The sequence below is a fragment of the Zalophus californianus genome, chromosome 2 (assembly GCF_009762305.2).
Source record: "Zalophus californianus isolate mZalCal1 chromosome 2, mZalCal1.pri.v2, whole genome shotgun sequence".
Lineage (NCBI taxonomy): Eukaryota > Metazoa > Chordata > Mammalia > Carnivora > Otariidae > Zalophus > Zalophus californianus.
Window position 1 is genome coordinate 61082724 of NC_045596.1, and position 14806 is coordinate 61097529.

Sequence of the window (14806 nt, forward strand, 5' to 3'; positions counted from 1 at the left end):
AAACTACATCTACAATTTTCTTTGAAACACAGTTTCTATTTCCATCAGTATGAAAATATTTTGTTAATCTGAAGACACACACTGTCCTCCTAAAAGACAATTTATGCTTTCTAGTTGGAAAAGTTTTTTCAGACCTATCATGTCATCAAATTTTTTAAATAATAGACTTTTTTCCGAAGGGTCTGACCTCAGGTGAAAATACTAATACTGTTTCTCATAAAGTATCCTGATATGCAGTATCAACACACTCTTTAAAGTTTCTTCTCACAAAAATCTCACTTTTAATCATAGCTTTCATGTATTATTTTCTTTGATTTTTTTCCTTAGTGTTATTTGGATAGTATATAGTAATATGCTCACAAAAACAGTAGAAAATAAAATTGATTTTAAAGTTTTTTCATAGGCTTTAGCAATGTAAAGTCAAGGTATGTGAAAATGAAAGAAATAAAGCAAGGATTTGTGGTTTTTAGAGTTCATATGCAACAACAAAAACGTTTCATAACAATAGAATATTTCATGACCCCCAAATGAAATCCTTTTGTTAACCAGCTTGATTTTTCACCATGTACTGATGACATTTCAGGCCAAAGTACATTCAACTCTGTATTAACATGACAAGACAATCAGTTCTCAGTGTTCCCTGACTAAAGGGAGTTACTAATAAGAGAGCCTAGTTAACCACCATCTTGGTGCCAACTCCATATTTTCAATATGTTGTTATGAATCTCATTGATCTAGATTAAAATTAGCTAAGGTAGTATGTCCCCCTGATTTTTATTAAGTGACCTTTTAAGACTGACAAAATTATTGGTGATCCACTATTTACATTAGGGCAAAATAAGATAATGACTCTAACATCATATCTATATGTATCATTATATATCCATACGGCCTCAGAACATTCATATGAAAAAGTCTGCAGTCATTCATCTGGATGCTTATGCTTCTACAATGCCAAAGAGATAAATATTTATAAAAACTCAAAAGCAGTTTTTGTATTCTTTGTATTCTTTAAATGTACTGTATTCAGTATTTGTTAAAATTTCCCACCATGCTCAAATTTAGAGTTGAGCAGCATGGTGCTGTATATAGACTGTATGTGAATTAGCAAACAACGGGTGATAGCTTATGGCGGGGTCATTTTTCCAAGCAACATTACAATGGAAAGCTAGAGCACTTTCAAATTATGTAAGAAGACACAAGTGAGTTGAGTTTTGCTTAGGACTTCATAGCTTTTCAAAGGGTTTGTCAATAAACAATGAATATTTAATCTTTTTAAAATAGGTTGAATAGTGATGACTATCGGTTACTATACTGGTAAATACTGTTCTGTGAAACTTGTTTCAGTCATATGTGTGTGGTAGATCGTAAAGTAAGCTATTTCTTACTGTGGGTAGTGATCAAAAATGTTTGAAAGCCACTACGGTAAAGGATCCAAATCTCATTACCGAGATTATGTAGTTTCACATTACTCTTTATTGTTTAGACTTTAGTAAAGCCATGTCTAAATTTTCTATTCTTATTTTAGCTGTGCCACAGGGAATTAAGGTCGAGGTTTTTACATTCTGCACTTGAACTCCAGAACCAAGGGGGAACAGCCCCCTCCTGTGGCCAAAAGAGGGGTGACAGGGGTAACTAAATAAGGGGCTGCCCAAAGGAGGGCAAATGTCTGGAAGATTTAGAGCTGCAGTGTTTAAATGCTTCTTCCCATGTGAAGTTTTTTTTTTTTTTTTCCTTGTACTGTTACCCTGTAGAATTGGGCTATTTTTTAGAGGAAATCTGGCAACTTCCTTATATTCTATTTCTTCCCAATCAGCTAAGGCGTGAGAAGTTGGCTAAAAGCGATGGTTAAAACGGGAGGTTCTCTGATAGGTAGGATGACTTATTAGTTTGTCTTCCAAACTGAGTCAATTTGGAGATGAAAGGTGGTGTTCACAAAACAAGACGCGGGGATAGCAGGTATAAACTGGACTGCTGCAGGCAAACAGGCATGGATGGTGGGCCCCCCTTCTCACAGGGAATGAAGAAGCTGAACTCCTCTGAATGGGAGCCCTCTGCTGGTTTTTTAGGGTCTCTACTGCTTTACAAATGCTTGAGATTAATGAAAACATAAGCTCTGGAAAAATGGTTGATAATGATAGTGAACAGCTCCTCTTTAGCTATGGAAAGTGAGAGAATAAAAATAACAGGATATCAAATATGAGTATCTGGGTTTAAGAGGAATTGTGTGATGAAAGATGAAGATTTATCTTCCTAATTATTTTTTATTTAATCTTATTAATTCGGTTTGCTAGCCACACAGTGATTAATAACTGGGAGTTGAAGTAAAACCTAAGAGGTAGGCCCCTCAAGTACTGAGTGGTAGGGAGAGACTGCCTGGTTCCAAAATATTTGTTAGAGCTAAGCCTGTAAAAAAAATTTAAGTGCTCTTATTTTTAATTTATTTTTTTAGAAACTTACTTGAAGTATGCAAAACTTTTTTTCTACAAACAGTTAATCTGGGCAAACCATTTGAATTAAAATTATTTATAATTTTTTTCAGATGTGTTCAATAATTCATCAGTTGCGTCTAACACCCAGTGCTCATTACATCACGTGCCCCCTTTAAAATTTTTTTATAATTTAACATATAGATATTTGGCATCCTCCTACTCCATCTTAAAAACTGCTTTTAATTTGACATTACTTTGATTCCTCATTTTCAAATAAACTATTAAAAAATTTGTAATTAAATCTGTGTATAATAGTGTGGGGAGGCAGAGCAGCCAAATCTAACCTCACCTTGTCTTCATACATCCTTTTGGCTTCTCTTAACTCAGAACGTAGCTGAGAAACGGTAGATTCCAGATCACTGAGTTGGCGCATATACATTGAATTTTGGTTTCTTGCTTGTTCTCTAAGAAGAGTTTAAAAGGGGGAATAAAAGCAAACAGCAAACTAAGAATAAGTGTGATTTAGAACTGCCACTAGTTCTTTTATATGGCATAACTACGTCAAAAGTCTTATTTTCCAAAATTTCTTCTTAAAAGCTTCAGTTCAACCATGTTAAGTGCTGAAACTAGAGAGTGTATATTGGAGTTCATTTGTACTATTTTCTCTCTACTTTGGTATATGATTGAAAATGTCCCAATAAAAGGTTTCAATACATATAAGCTCAAATTATAAAATTATTTATATGTATACATGTACATTTTATATATATATTTACACATACACATATATGTGTTTTTGATTGATCCTATCAGTTGTAATATGAACAATATTTAAAACATCCAATTTCAAGAGACCTAAATACTTGCAATACTTTTTTTTCCCTAAGGGAGAACATGGGCGGTTGGTGGGGGGGGAGGGGGATTGTGGCGGCCGCTGCCCCAGGCCTTGGCTACATAGCACGGACCCACGCGCAGCACTCCTGTCTGCCCCCTGGCCAGTGAGGACAGCCCTACAGGGAATACGTGTCTGACCCCTGGCGTGCAGACGGTACTGGCCTCCGGTCACACTGCTCTTGAGCACAACGTGCGCACTGAGCCCGCTGCCTGGGAAGGATCAGGGAAGACTGAGCCCACCATGCCCGTGCCCGGTCCTCTCAGACAGGCAATGAGCTTATGGGCCAACAGGACATGCTACTCCTAGTAACTGGGGCCTTTAGAAAGGCAGTCACAACATACTCAGTGCACCAGTGGGGGAGAGAGACGTGGACAAGGCACCACAGTGACATCTCTTTAGTTGCTGTGTAAAGTACTGTTGCATAAAAGAGGAGAAAAGCCTAAAGAAAGAACTTCTAGTCACTCTCCTATTTGCTGGTCTTGAAGGAAATACCTCCTGCTCCCCTTCCCCCCATCACAACGGGCCTCAGCCGTGGGCTTGGCTGGCCTCCTAGGGTGGGCCTGACTCACGCCTGGAGCCCTGTCCTGCTGCCAACCTTGTCACCCTAACCCCCCCCCCACAACAAGCTGGATGGGTGGAGGGGCGGGAATACATTCTCACTTACAGCAATAATACTTCTTATCTGATCATATAATATTATCTTTAAGTAATCATTTCCATTCATTTAAATGTTAGAGAAGTTTTACTTTCTTGTGGGATTTCAAAGCCAATTTTAAAAGATCTTAGGACAGAACATTAATGAAAATAGTATCCCTAAAATGAAGATAAATGATACCAATTTCAAACCACCAGGACATACATACTGAATAATTTCCAGTTGACTCTGGATGCTACTGGCTTGACTTCGAGCACTGCTAGCTTTCTCGTTAAGTCCTGTTATTTCAATTTCATGTTCACTTATTAACTGCTCGATCCTATAAAAAGAATGTGGTGTTTGTTATTTGATACATAAGATTTTCCTTGATTATGAGTTATTCCAAAAGTTAATGATTTTCAACACTCACAAATTGAGTATTTTGCTTTGACTTTGAATATGCTTCTCATTTTAAGTTTTGGAATTCGGATTTTTTTTTTTAATTTTACAATGGTAATAAGTTACAAGTACTATATATTATATGACACACGTAGGGAAGTTCCTATAAGCCAAACATATTATAAATACAACAGGTTTTTAAATATTCACACTAAATCATAAAGACTTTATATCATAAAGCTTTACATTAAGCTCAAGTCAGGTTTTGCCAACAAATGAATGACAAGACTCTCTCCTTGACCAAACTATAGTCAGGCTCCTCTGAGTCCTCTTGTAGGCCTTGACCTTGGCACCCATCAACCCCTCCCCCAACCGCTCTGGCCTGCCCAGGCTTAGTAAGAATCTTGCTAAGTCAGTTTAATGAGAATCCCCCCACCCTTGATGTCTCCACTGCCCCACTCACCTGCTCCTTGGCTGTAAATTCCTACTTCCTTGGTTGTATTGGGAGAGCTGAGTCTCACCTCTTTCCCCTAACACAGAATCCCTATTGCAAATGCCTTGAGTAAAGTCTTCCTGAACCTTTTAAACAAGTGTCGGAAAAATTTTCCCTTTCACATGAACTTGCCACAAACCAATGAAGAAAACTTTTGTTTCAGAACATTTTCGATTTCACAATTGCTGATGAGGGACTGTAAACCTATGGTTTAGTTCACTATGACTTTCTATACTTCGGTCAGAAACCCACCTATCTTGATGTTGTTGAAGAAGCAATTCTATTTTGTTCTGTGATTCAGACTTCAGTGCTTCAAGCTGATCCTCTACCTAGTTATAAAAAAGAGATGCTGATTTAGGGACTGGTAAATCTACTTCTTGGAAACGTTGGAGATTTTCCAACTAAAGGACTACTTTATTGTTTTTAAAGATGTTATTTATTTATTTACTTGTCAGAGAGAGAGAGAGAACTCCTGTGTGCACAAGTGGCAGGGAGGGGCAGATGGTGAAGCAGACTCCCTGCTGAGCAGGGAGCCCTATGGGGGACTTGATCCCAGGATCCTGGGATCCTGACATGAGCCAAAGGCAGACGCTTAACCGACTAAGCCACCCAGGCATCCCTAAAGGAACACTTTAGAAAGAAGCAAATAAAAGTAATATAGAAACCGAATACATTCTATCACTGTATTTTATTAGATTATTTACTTTGGTTGGTTATACTCTCATGAAGCCATACAGGCAAATCAAGCTAGTTCCCTTAATGTATTGAGACATCATTGTAGAAATAACTGATACTTTAGAGAACAAAAATGAGAACCTGGTTTACTTTTAAGAACTTAAAAAATTATATACCTAATACTATTCTCTTAATGAATTTTAATATAAAATTGAATAGTGTTCTCACCACTTACTGGAAATATCCTCCCTTTAAGATAAGAAATCTCTGTGTCTAATTCTCTTAGGATTTTACTAATAGCCGAGCCCATGTTGCGGAAGTGGAGAGTAGACACGCTCTCGTGTTCATATATTTTCTTGCCTGAGGCTTCTTCAAAGTCAACTAGGATTGATCGGATTTCTTGAAGCACCCCCTCATGGCCAAGCATCATCTTTCTCAGCTGCTCTATTTGTGCGTTGCTATCTTTCAGCATGTTCTCCTTAAGGCATTTGGCAGCTTCAAGTTCATGAACTGTATTTTGAAGCTGATTTCTTAAATCCTCCTGGGACTGACTCTCCCTTCGTCTATGAAATAAATGAAAGAGAAGAAATAATATTGATAAAATTCATATTCACACAAGTAGTTTTATACTACAAAGAGTAAAACTTTAAAATAATTTTAGGTAATGATGCCCAACCTGATGTCAGCCATGGCATCTCTCTCCATTTGCATCTCTTGAAGTTTTGTTTGCAAATCAATGACTGACTGCCTTAAGTAAAACTTTTGTTTCTCATGCAATTCATTGCTCTGAAAAAAAAATGTCATGCAAATCAGCCTTTATCAGAGGAACATATTTCCTTAAATTATTAGGAAATTCCTAATAATTTCCAAAAATCCACATATTACTAATTTATTTTTATGTGTACCTCCTTCTTCTTTTAACATACTGCAGGGTCTAATTAATCATTCTTAACTTGTATCACTGTCTCAAGCTTGGCCCCTTTCAAATCTATTCTTTACTTAATAACCAAAACACTTTCTAAAACAAATCAGATATCTACCTCAAGATAGAGATAGAAATGTTTTATTTTTGAAAACAGGAAAATTGGTTAAAATTCTGTATACAGAAAAGTGAATCCCCACTTCCAACCCACTTAAAAACTTGACAGCAGACAACCACCACCCAAAAGTCAAGGCGTTCTACTACGGAGAAATTCACTAAGATCTCTAAAATCAGGCACTGCGAGGGTGCCTGGGTGGCTCAGTTGGTTAATTGACTGCCTTCGGCTCGGGTCATGATCCTGGAGTCCTGGGATCGAGTCCCACATTGGGCTCCCTGCTCAGCAGGGAGTCTGCTTCTCCCTCTGACTCTAGCCCCTCTTGGGCTCTCTCTCTCACTCTCTCTCTCTCTCAAATAAAATCTTAAAAAAAATAAAATAAAATCAGGCACTGTGAGACCTCCCAGCATAAAAATTGATACCACGTAATCATCCCAAAGCAAAGCCATCAAGTTCTCCCTACTGCTAGAGAGCTTGCCATCAGCTTTTTTATTGTTCATCCTTGAGTATGAACAAAAACCAATGATCCAACTAACCAACCAACCAACCAACACCACTGGACACCTGAAGAAAGGTTATAAAATAAAAAACAGAAACCAAGATCACACAAAGAAGCAAACATGAGAAAAAAAGGATCCAAAGAAGCAAAGTAATGCAGCAAAGAAGAACACTTTCAGAAACTTGTATTTGCAGAGAAATTTGAGAGGCATCACAGCTGTAAAGTAAGAACGAAATACTATGCCAAGGAAGTGACCAAGTGAGAAGAGTTCTTGGAAATTAAAAATATGCTTGCATGCTAAAAAGCTGCAGTAAAATGTTAGAAGTCAAGAAATATCCCCCCAAAGTAGGAAAGTAGGTAAAACTTTTGAAAGTAAAGGTAAGAGACTTAGAGGTATAACCTAGGAGATAACATATGACTAATAGGAGCCACAGAATGAGAGACCTAAGAAAACAGAGTGAATGAAACTATCAAAGAAAAAACAACTGAATTCCTCAAAGCTGAAAAGTACAAATCTGCAGACCAAAAGGATCCACTGAATCCCCAGCACAATGAATGAAAAAACTAAAATCCACACCTAAGCACATTATGGTGAATTTTCAGAGACAGAAGACTCTAAAGCTTCCAAAGACAAAACTCAATTAAGTAAAAGCATATCATCCAAAAAGGAGCAAGTATCAGACAGACATTTACTTCTCAGTAGCAATATGAAACGCAAGGACACAATATTTTCGAAGGACTGAAAGAAAATGACTTTCAACTTTACCCAGCTAAATTAAGTGAAAGCATATCATCCACAAAGGAGCAAGTTATCCGACAGACATCTACTTCTCAGTAGCAATACGAAATGCAAGGACACAATATTTTCAAAGGACTGAGAGAAAATGACTTTCAACTTTACCCAGCTAAAGTCATTCTCAGAATGCAAAGATCCATTAAAATGTATGCACATATACCCTTTAAGTTTCTAAAGATATGCTTTGACTAAATGAAGAAGTTGATCAAGAAAAAGGAAGACAGAAAACAGGGAATTCTGGAAATCATGGATCCAATCAGGAAAGCAATGAGAAGAAGAAAACAATTATACACAGACCTAAGAAACTCACCTAGACTGGAAAATAAGACAGAAGACTCCTGAAGAGTCCAGGATCAAAGGAGGATTTGAGAGAAAATCTACATGATGGTTCTTTAAAAAAAATAAAAATAAAAAAAGAGCGTATGATAAAGGCATACAGCATTAGGAAAAAGAAAGGCAATGAATAACCATCAGAAAAGGGGCACCTGGGTGGCTCGGTTGGTTAAGCGTCTGCCTTCAGCTCAGGTCATGACCCCAGGGTTCTGGGATCAAGTCCCACATCAGGCTCCCTCCAACAGGGAGTCTGCTTCTCCCTCTCCCTCTGACCTTCCCCCACCCAGCTCATGCTCTCTCTCTCGTTCATTCTCTCTCAAATAAATAAATAAAATCTTAAGAAAAAAATAACCACCAGAAAAAACACTACACAGGAAAGGAAGTGTGATAGGATACTAGCTGGTTCTGCAATTGACAATGTTTATATAGCCAATATAAGGTTAAGGCCCTTTATCTTTTCCTCTTATAGTTCAGGAGAATGACTACAGTATAGTCTGAACTTTGGATGGCAACAGTGGAAATGGAAACGGATCTGAGAAATACATATGAGGTACAATGGATGGACATGGTGATAAAGTGACACCAGGAAAGAGGTATCAAGAATAAATGAGGTTTGGGGGACCTGGATGGCTCAGTTTAGCATCTGACTCTTGATTTTTGGCTCAGGTCATGATCCCAGAGTCCTGGGATCGAGCCCCACATCGGGCTCCCTGCTCAGCGGGAAGCCTGCTTCTCCCTCTCCTACTCCCCCACTTCTGTTCCCTCTCTTGCAGTGTGTCTGTCAAATAAATAATAAAATAAAAATAAAAAATAAAAAAATAAATATTTAAAAATAATAAATAAAGAAATAAATATCTCAGCCACAGACTGTAAATGTGTACATAGAAAGGGCCGTGTCTTTTCCAGCTTTATATATCCAGTACCTAGCACATGTGTTACATACGAGCTTCATGCTAAATATTACAAGTATCCAAATAGCCCTGTTATTTATTTAGAGATTTAACACATATTTACTGGGAGCCAATCAAGTGTCAGATACTCTGCCAGAGAATAGACAGGGAAAATGAATTAAGACACTGTTTCTTTCCCTCACTGGTATCTCTGTGCTCGCTTCATCCATCCATCCATCCACCCAACCCACCTACCCTCTTTATTAGTGAACTTATCATAAGGTATTATGACTATTTGTTTATATACCAGATCCTCAAGTCTGTGAACCCCTTATGAGTCCTACCTTATTCATCTCTGTATCCCTGTACATGATACAATAGTACATGACTTTTAGCACTTAATAAAGTTGTAGTTTTTTCCCTAAATGTGTTTACAGAGTCTGAATGAGGTAGAACAAGGTGTTAATGAATACAGCAACACGAACTAAATACTACAGTAGACATGTGCACATAGGGCAGCAGCTGTACAGAGAATATACCTCATGCTGCTTAGAGCAAAGGATTCCAGACAAGGAAATGTTTGGGCTGAGTCTTGATGGATAATAAGAATTTGCCAGGCAGACAATTAAAGAAGAGGAAATGGCCTGGGCAAAAGCATGAAGCTTTAGAAAAACATGCTATCTCCAGGGAAGAGCAAATAGCTAAATATTGCTGGAATGGAGGGTATATTTGGGGAACAGGTAGATGAAGCTAACATGTACAGAGAGGGGTTATATCATGAAAGGCTTTGTGTACAATGGTAAGTTTCACTTTTAGACAGACTACAGACTACTTAAAAATTTTTAGCAAATAACTTCAATATACTATTTAGTTATCATATATACACTACATCTAAAAACCTATCCCCACAACTGCTTTGTAAAGAAAAACACGGTATCAGGGCACCTGGGTGGCTCAGTTAAGCATCTGCCTTCAGCTAGGGTCATGGTCTGGGAGTCCTGGGGTTGAGTCTCATGTTGGGCTCCCTGCTGGGCAAGGAGTCTGCTTCTCCCTCTGCCCCTCCCCGCTCCTTGTGTGCTCTCTTGCTCTCTCTCTCAAATAAATAAGTAATCTTAAAACATTTTTTTAAAAAGAAAAACAATGTATCATGATAGCCGGACAGCAGGCCTGAACCAATTATTATAATTACAGATAAACATCATTAATTATAACATTTTGAGCTATTCAGGTTTAATTAAAATTAGCCATGAAACCAGGGCATTCTGACTATTAACAAAAGAAAAATAGGTATATAAACTTCATGTGCCCAATTTTTAATACTGAAATACAAGGCATAAGCCAAATTAACAAGTTTAACCAATAAATCCATCATTAAGTGTTTCTTTTAATAAGTTTAGATTCTGTTCCAAGGCACTGTGCCTCACTGTCATTCCCAAATGGCATAAAGTACTAGAATAAAAGAATGCAACTCACTTCATTTAGTCTTTTCTGCAGATCTTTGACTTGATGTGAATATTCTTCCAAAACACGTTCAATGTGTTCCTTTCCAGGGTATGGGATGACTTTTCTAGGAGAATCAAGTTCCACTTCATATTTGGGGAAAAAAGGAATTTGTGTCAATGTCCCAGCTGAAGATGTGTTTTCAATTATTGTACCACGAATAGATGACATAAAAAATGGACTTGAAGAACCTAAATATTAAAGAATTAATCAATCAACTTACTAATAAAATAATTTTGGGGTAAACATTATCCTAGGGCGCCTGGGTGGCTCAGACGGTTAAGCATCTGCCTTCGGCTCAGGTCATGATCCCAGGGTCCTGGGATCGAGTCCCGCATCGGGCTCCCTGCTCCTTGGGAGCCTGCTTCTCCCTCTGCCTCTCTCTCTCTCATGAATAAATAAATAAAATCTTTAAAAAAAAATTATCATAGGTGATTTCTTTAATGAACCCTGAAGATGTTTAAGGTCTCAGGGGGAATATAGACGAGTAAAAGATTGGCAAGGGCTCTGAGAGAGACGAGCACTAGGTAAAAAGGAGATTAGGGAAGAGGAGGGAGTTTTACTTGATAGCAATCAAGTGATACCTGAGCTGAATGAGCCTTGAAGTATATTAAGGAGAAGAGGAAGGGCATTGCAGGCAGTGGCAGCACCATAATTATTGGTGAGGAGGCTTAAAACAGCACAGATATTCCAGGTGACAGGAAAGAAGTAGCCAGATAGGAGAATGAAGATACAGGCCAGATCTTGAAGGACCTTTTGGTCATGCCAAGGAGCTTGAATTTTATCTTGAAAGCTCCGGGAAGTCACTAGTGGATTTGAGAGTAAGAGAGTAGTAGTTAACTAGGTTTGTGGTTTGAAAAAGCTCTCTGGCTTCAGTGTGGAGAATGCACTGGATGGGGATAAAACTGAAGTAGAGAATGGAGTCAGAGAAGGCTTTCGACGATGCACGCAAGAAATGGCAAGCGTCTACCCTAGAGCGGAGACAGTGGTGACAGACACAAAGAGTGTGGACTTGAGAAATATATGTGGTAAGTAAAAGACAGGGGAGTGTCAAAGATCTCTCTTGGGTTTTGAGCTTCAACATCCAAGTAATGCTGTTTGATTTGTGAGTTCAGGAGTATGTGTTGCTTCAGAGATAAGGATTTGGGAATCATCAGCATTTGAATTCTAGTGAATCCTTGAAGTCAATGGGATCATCCAGAGGCAGTGTATAGAGTGAAAAAAGAGGATCAAGAAGAGTACTCTGAAGAAATACCAATATTTAAAGGGAAGATAAGAAAGTAAAACCCAGGAAGATTCACAGAAGAACCACAGAGATATTAGAGAATTATATTCAAGAAACACCACTGGTTTGGACTGAGGGACAGAGACAGTGTGAGATGAAAAGAGGCCTTCCCATAAGCAGGCTGAGAAATCCCTCAGCTGAAAACATATGCTATCTTTCATATAAAGGAAGGAGGTCTCATGGGGCACCTGGGTGGCTCAGTTGGTTAAGCATCCTCCTTCGGCTCAGGTCAAGATCCTAGAGTCCTGGGATCGGGATGGAGCCCCACATCTGGCTCCCTGCACAGTGGGGAACCCGCTTCTCCTTCTTTTGCCCCCATCCTCCCCCTGCTCATGCTTGGGTATGCACTTTCTCTCTCTCTCTTTCAATTACATAAATAAAATCTTAAAAAAAAAAAAAGAAGAAGAAGAAGGTCTCAAAGTTAGACCCAAGAGTCCAGAGAATGGCTCCAAGAACCATGAGGAATTATTCCCAGGCCTGCGTCCTAATCAGGGAATGGGAAACCTGTGCTCAGCTAGATTTCAGAATCGTGATGGACCATGTGCCTCCTGTTTTCCCCATTTGGAATGGGAGTTTTGATAGATGTGGGCCTGCCACCGTACGCTGGCTGTCACAGGTCTTCAGATGAAGAGGAGCTCGACTCAGGGAGCTGTACTTAAGGACTTACAACTGAGGAGCTTCATCCATACCTGAATCTAATTTCAATAGATTCTGGCCTTTGAATGGATGGATGCTGTAATGGGATGAGACTGTTAAGGGCCTTCTTGGGAGAGAGTGAATGTACTTTGTAGGTGAGAGAAATGTAAGTAATTTGTGACCAGAGGTGGGCAAACTGTGGTGCTTTGAAAATATGTTCCTAAATTCTTTGATAGTCCTCCCTTTAATAGGTAGAGGTTAATTTCCCTCCTCTTTCTAAGAAAGGAGAAATAAGAGTGAATGTGTTAAGCATGTGCACATGTATGTTGGGGGGAGAGGTAGCCATTGCTCACTTTTACAAAAAGAAACCCTGGAAGAATAAACAGAAACTCATGAAAATGGTTAGCTATACCGGTATAGGGATGGGTAGAAATAGAGTGGAAGGGAGAGGGATGGCAGCAAAACTCTACTGAATATGTGTTTTCATTAAGTTTTTACTTTTGAGCCATATACATGTTATACATATTCAAAAAATAAAATGAAGTTGAATACTAACAGAAATAAACCTAAAGGTATAGAAAGTTTGTAAAATAATGTCACAAAGAAAATAGTTCCTTCAAATAACTTTAGAACATAGTACTCTGTGATCTTCACGAGCCTCACTTAGCTGGGAAGTTGTTCACGGTGGTAGCATGGTTATAATTCTGAAACGCTTTTGTATGGACTGTGCAAGAGAGAAAATGAACAAATACGCTGAAGGTTTTGGAAACTAGAATTTCACTGTAGGGGAGATGCAGATATGGAATGAGAGAAGATGAGGAAGAGCTCCATGGTTCTGGATTTGAATTTGAGTTATCCATGTGAATTTATGATCAAAAAAAATCAATTTTGAAACTTTATCCACTGAATGCTCCTCTAGCGGTATCAAGGATACAGATGACATGGGACACTATGACTGTGAGGTGACAAACTGATGGAAAATCTACAATTTGTGTATTTTCTCTAGCAGAATCTTCCAGAAGCCCAGTACAAAAATGGAGAAGGTGGTCAGCCTGATAAAGATGGAGGTTTTCCTGTAAGAGTGCAACAGAAGAATAAGAGAAAAAGGAAGTTGAAGAGATTGGCAAGTGGTTGGCTGAAAAAATAAATGATACAAAGAAGAAAGTGAGGATAAGAAGAGGTATTGATTTAGGAGAAAATGGCAGAGCTAGAGCAGTTGTTCTCAACCCATATTGGAAATCAGTATCACCTGGGGAGTCTAAAAAAAAAAAAAAATCCAGTGGTACCTAAGCCCCATTCCAGACCTACTGAATCAGAATCTCTAGGTGGGGATCTAAGCCATATAAATGTTTTAAAATCTCAGAAGGGATTCTGACATGGAGCCATGGTTGAGAATCACTCCTTTCATGAGGCAGAACAGGTGCTCTAGGAATAAGGGAGTGAGAGGGCTGGAAGACAGGAGGTTGGATTTCAGAAGTCTAATAGTTCTTGGTAATAAGATCCAAGTAAGAGAAGTGGGGTGGCTAAAGTCAAGGTCGAGATGAAAAGAACTAAAAAAGTTGAGAAACTCTAAGATCTCAGATGGGTCATGTATGAGGACAATGATATCCTGGGATGATGATGTGCCTGAGGAGGGAGAGACAACCCAGGAGTTAAGTGCTGATGCCCCAATGAGTACGAGGGACAGAGTGTGTGGGGAGGTGGGTGAGTGGCGTGGGCAGGGGAGACGGGTACAGCAGAGTGGAGGGACAGAGGCATCTCAGAATGGCATAAGCATCCTAAAAAGCAGAAGATTTCTCAAAGTAATTGTGCTGAAATAAAGGTGTTTAAGCAGACCAGTAAAACAACAGATCTGTAATTGTGAATAAACTTTGGGTGCATTCTTTTAGATGAGAGAGACAGGCAGGGAAAGCAGTCAGGGACCGTGCAGGCCACTTGCCTGATGGTCAGAAAGTCAATTCCCTAGCTCTCCCCTAGTTTGCAGTGTGTTGCAGAGAACTACTTTTCCCAGGCTCCCTTCCCACCTTGTCTCCTGGAAGGTCACCATGGGAGGTGCTGGGAAGACCTGGAGGCCGGCCGGAGGAGGAGAGAAGCTGCGCATGGCACAACGCCATTCACCTGCCTCAGCTGGGCTTCTGGCTGGCTGTGAGTGGTGGTTTCCGCTCCCTCCGGGCAGCCCTCTTGGAGGTGTGAGCTCTGGCTTTCCTGCCCTGGGAACACTTCCTCTTCTCATTGTCCTTCCAGCCCCAGGCTGTGCCTCCCTGGGTTGCCTCTTCCCCTGTGAGGCTTCTCAGCTCTTTCG

The 14806-nt window shown here is 39.3% G+C and overlaps 1 protein-coding gene across 12 annotated transcripts in view; it reads right to left on the minus strand.

The window, feature by feature from the left end:
• The window catches only part of CCDC158 (coiled-coil domain containing 158), a 98517-nt gene that overhangs the window by 69326 nt on the left and 14385 nt on the right, over positions 1 to 14806 (minus strand). For 9 of the 12 annotated variants that reach the window (XM_027600200.1, XM_027600194.1, XM_027600196.1 and 6 more), the window contains 6 exons: positions 10557 to 10774; positions 6205 to 6314; positions 5764 to 6091; positions 5106 to 5182; positions 4191 to 4301; positions 2782 to 2896 (listed from right to left, as the gene is read on the minus strand). In XM_027600200.1, the coding sequence (XP_027456001.1) occupies positions 2782 to 2896; positions 4191 to 4301; positions 5106 to 5182; positions 5764 to 6091; positions 6205 to 6314; positions 10557 to 10774 (959 nt within the window). The remainder of the gene's footprint in view (positions 1 to 2781; positions 2897 to 4190; positions 4302 to 5105; positions 5183 to 5763; positions 6092 to 6204; positions 6315 to 10556; positions 10775 to 14806) is intronic. The other 3 variants (XM_027600201.2, XM_027600205.1, XM_027600204.1) reach the window with 3 other exon arrangements.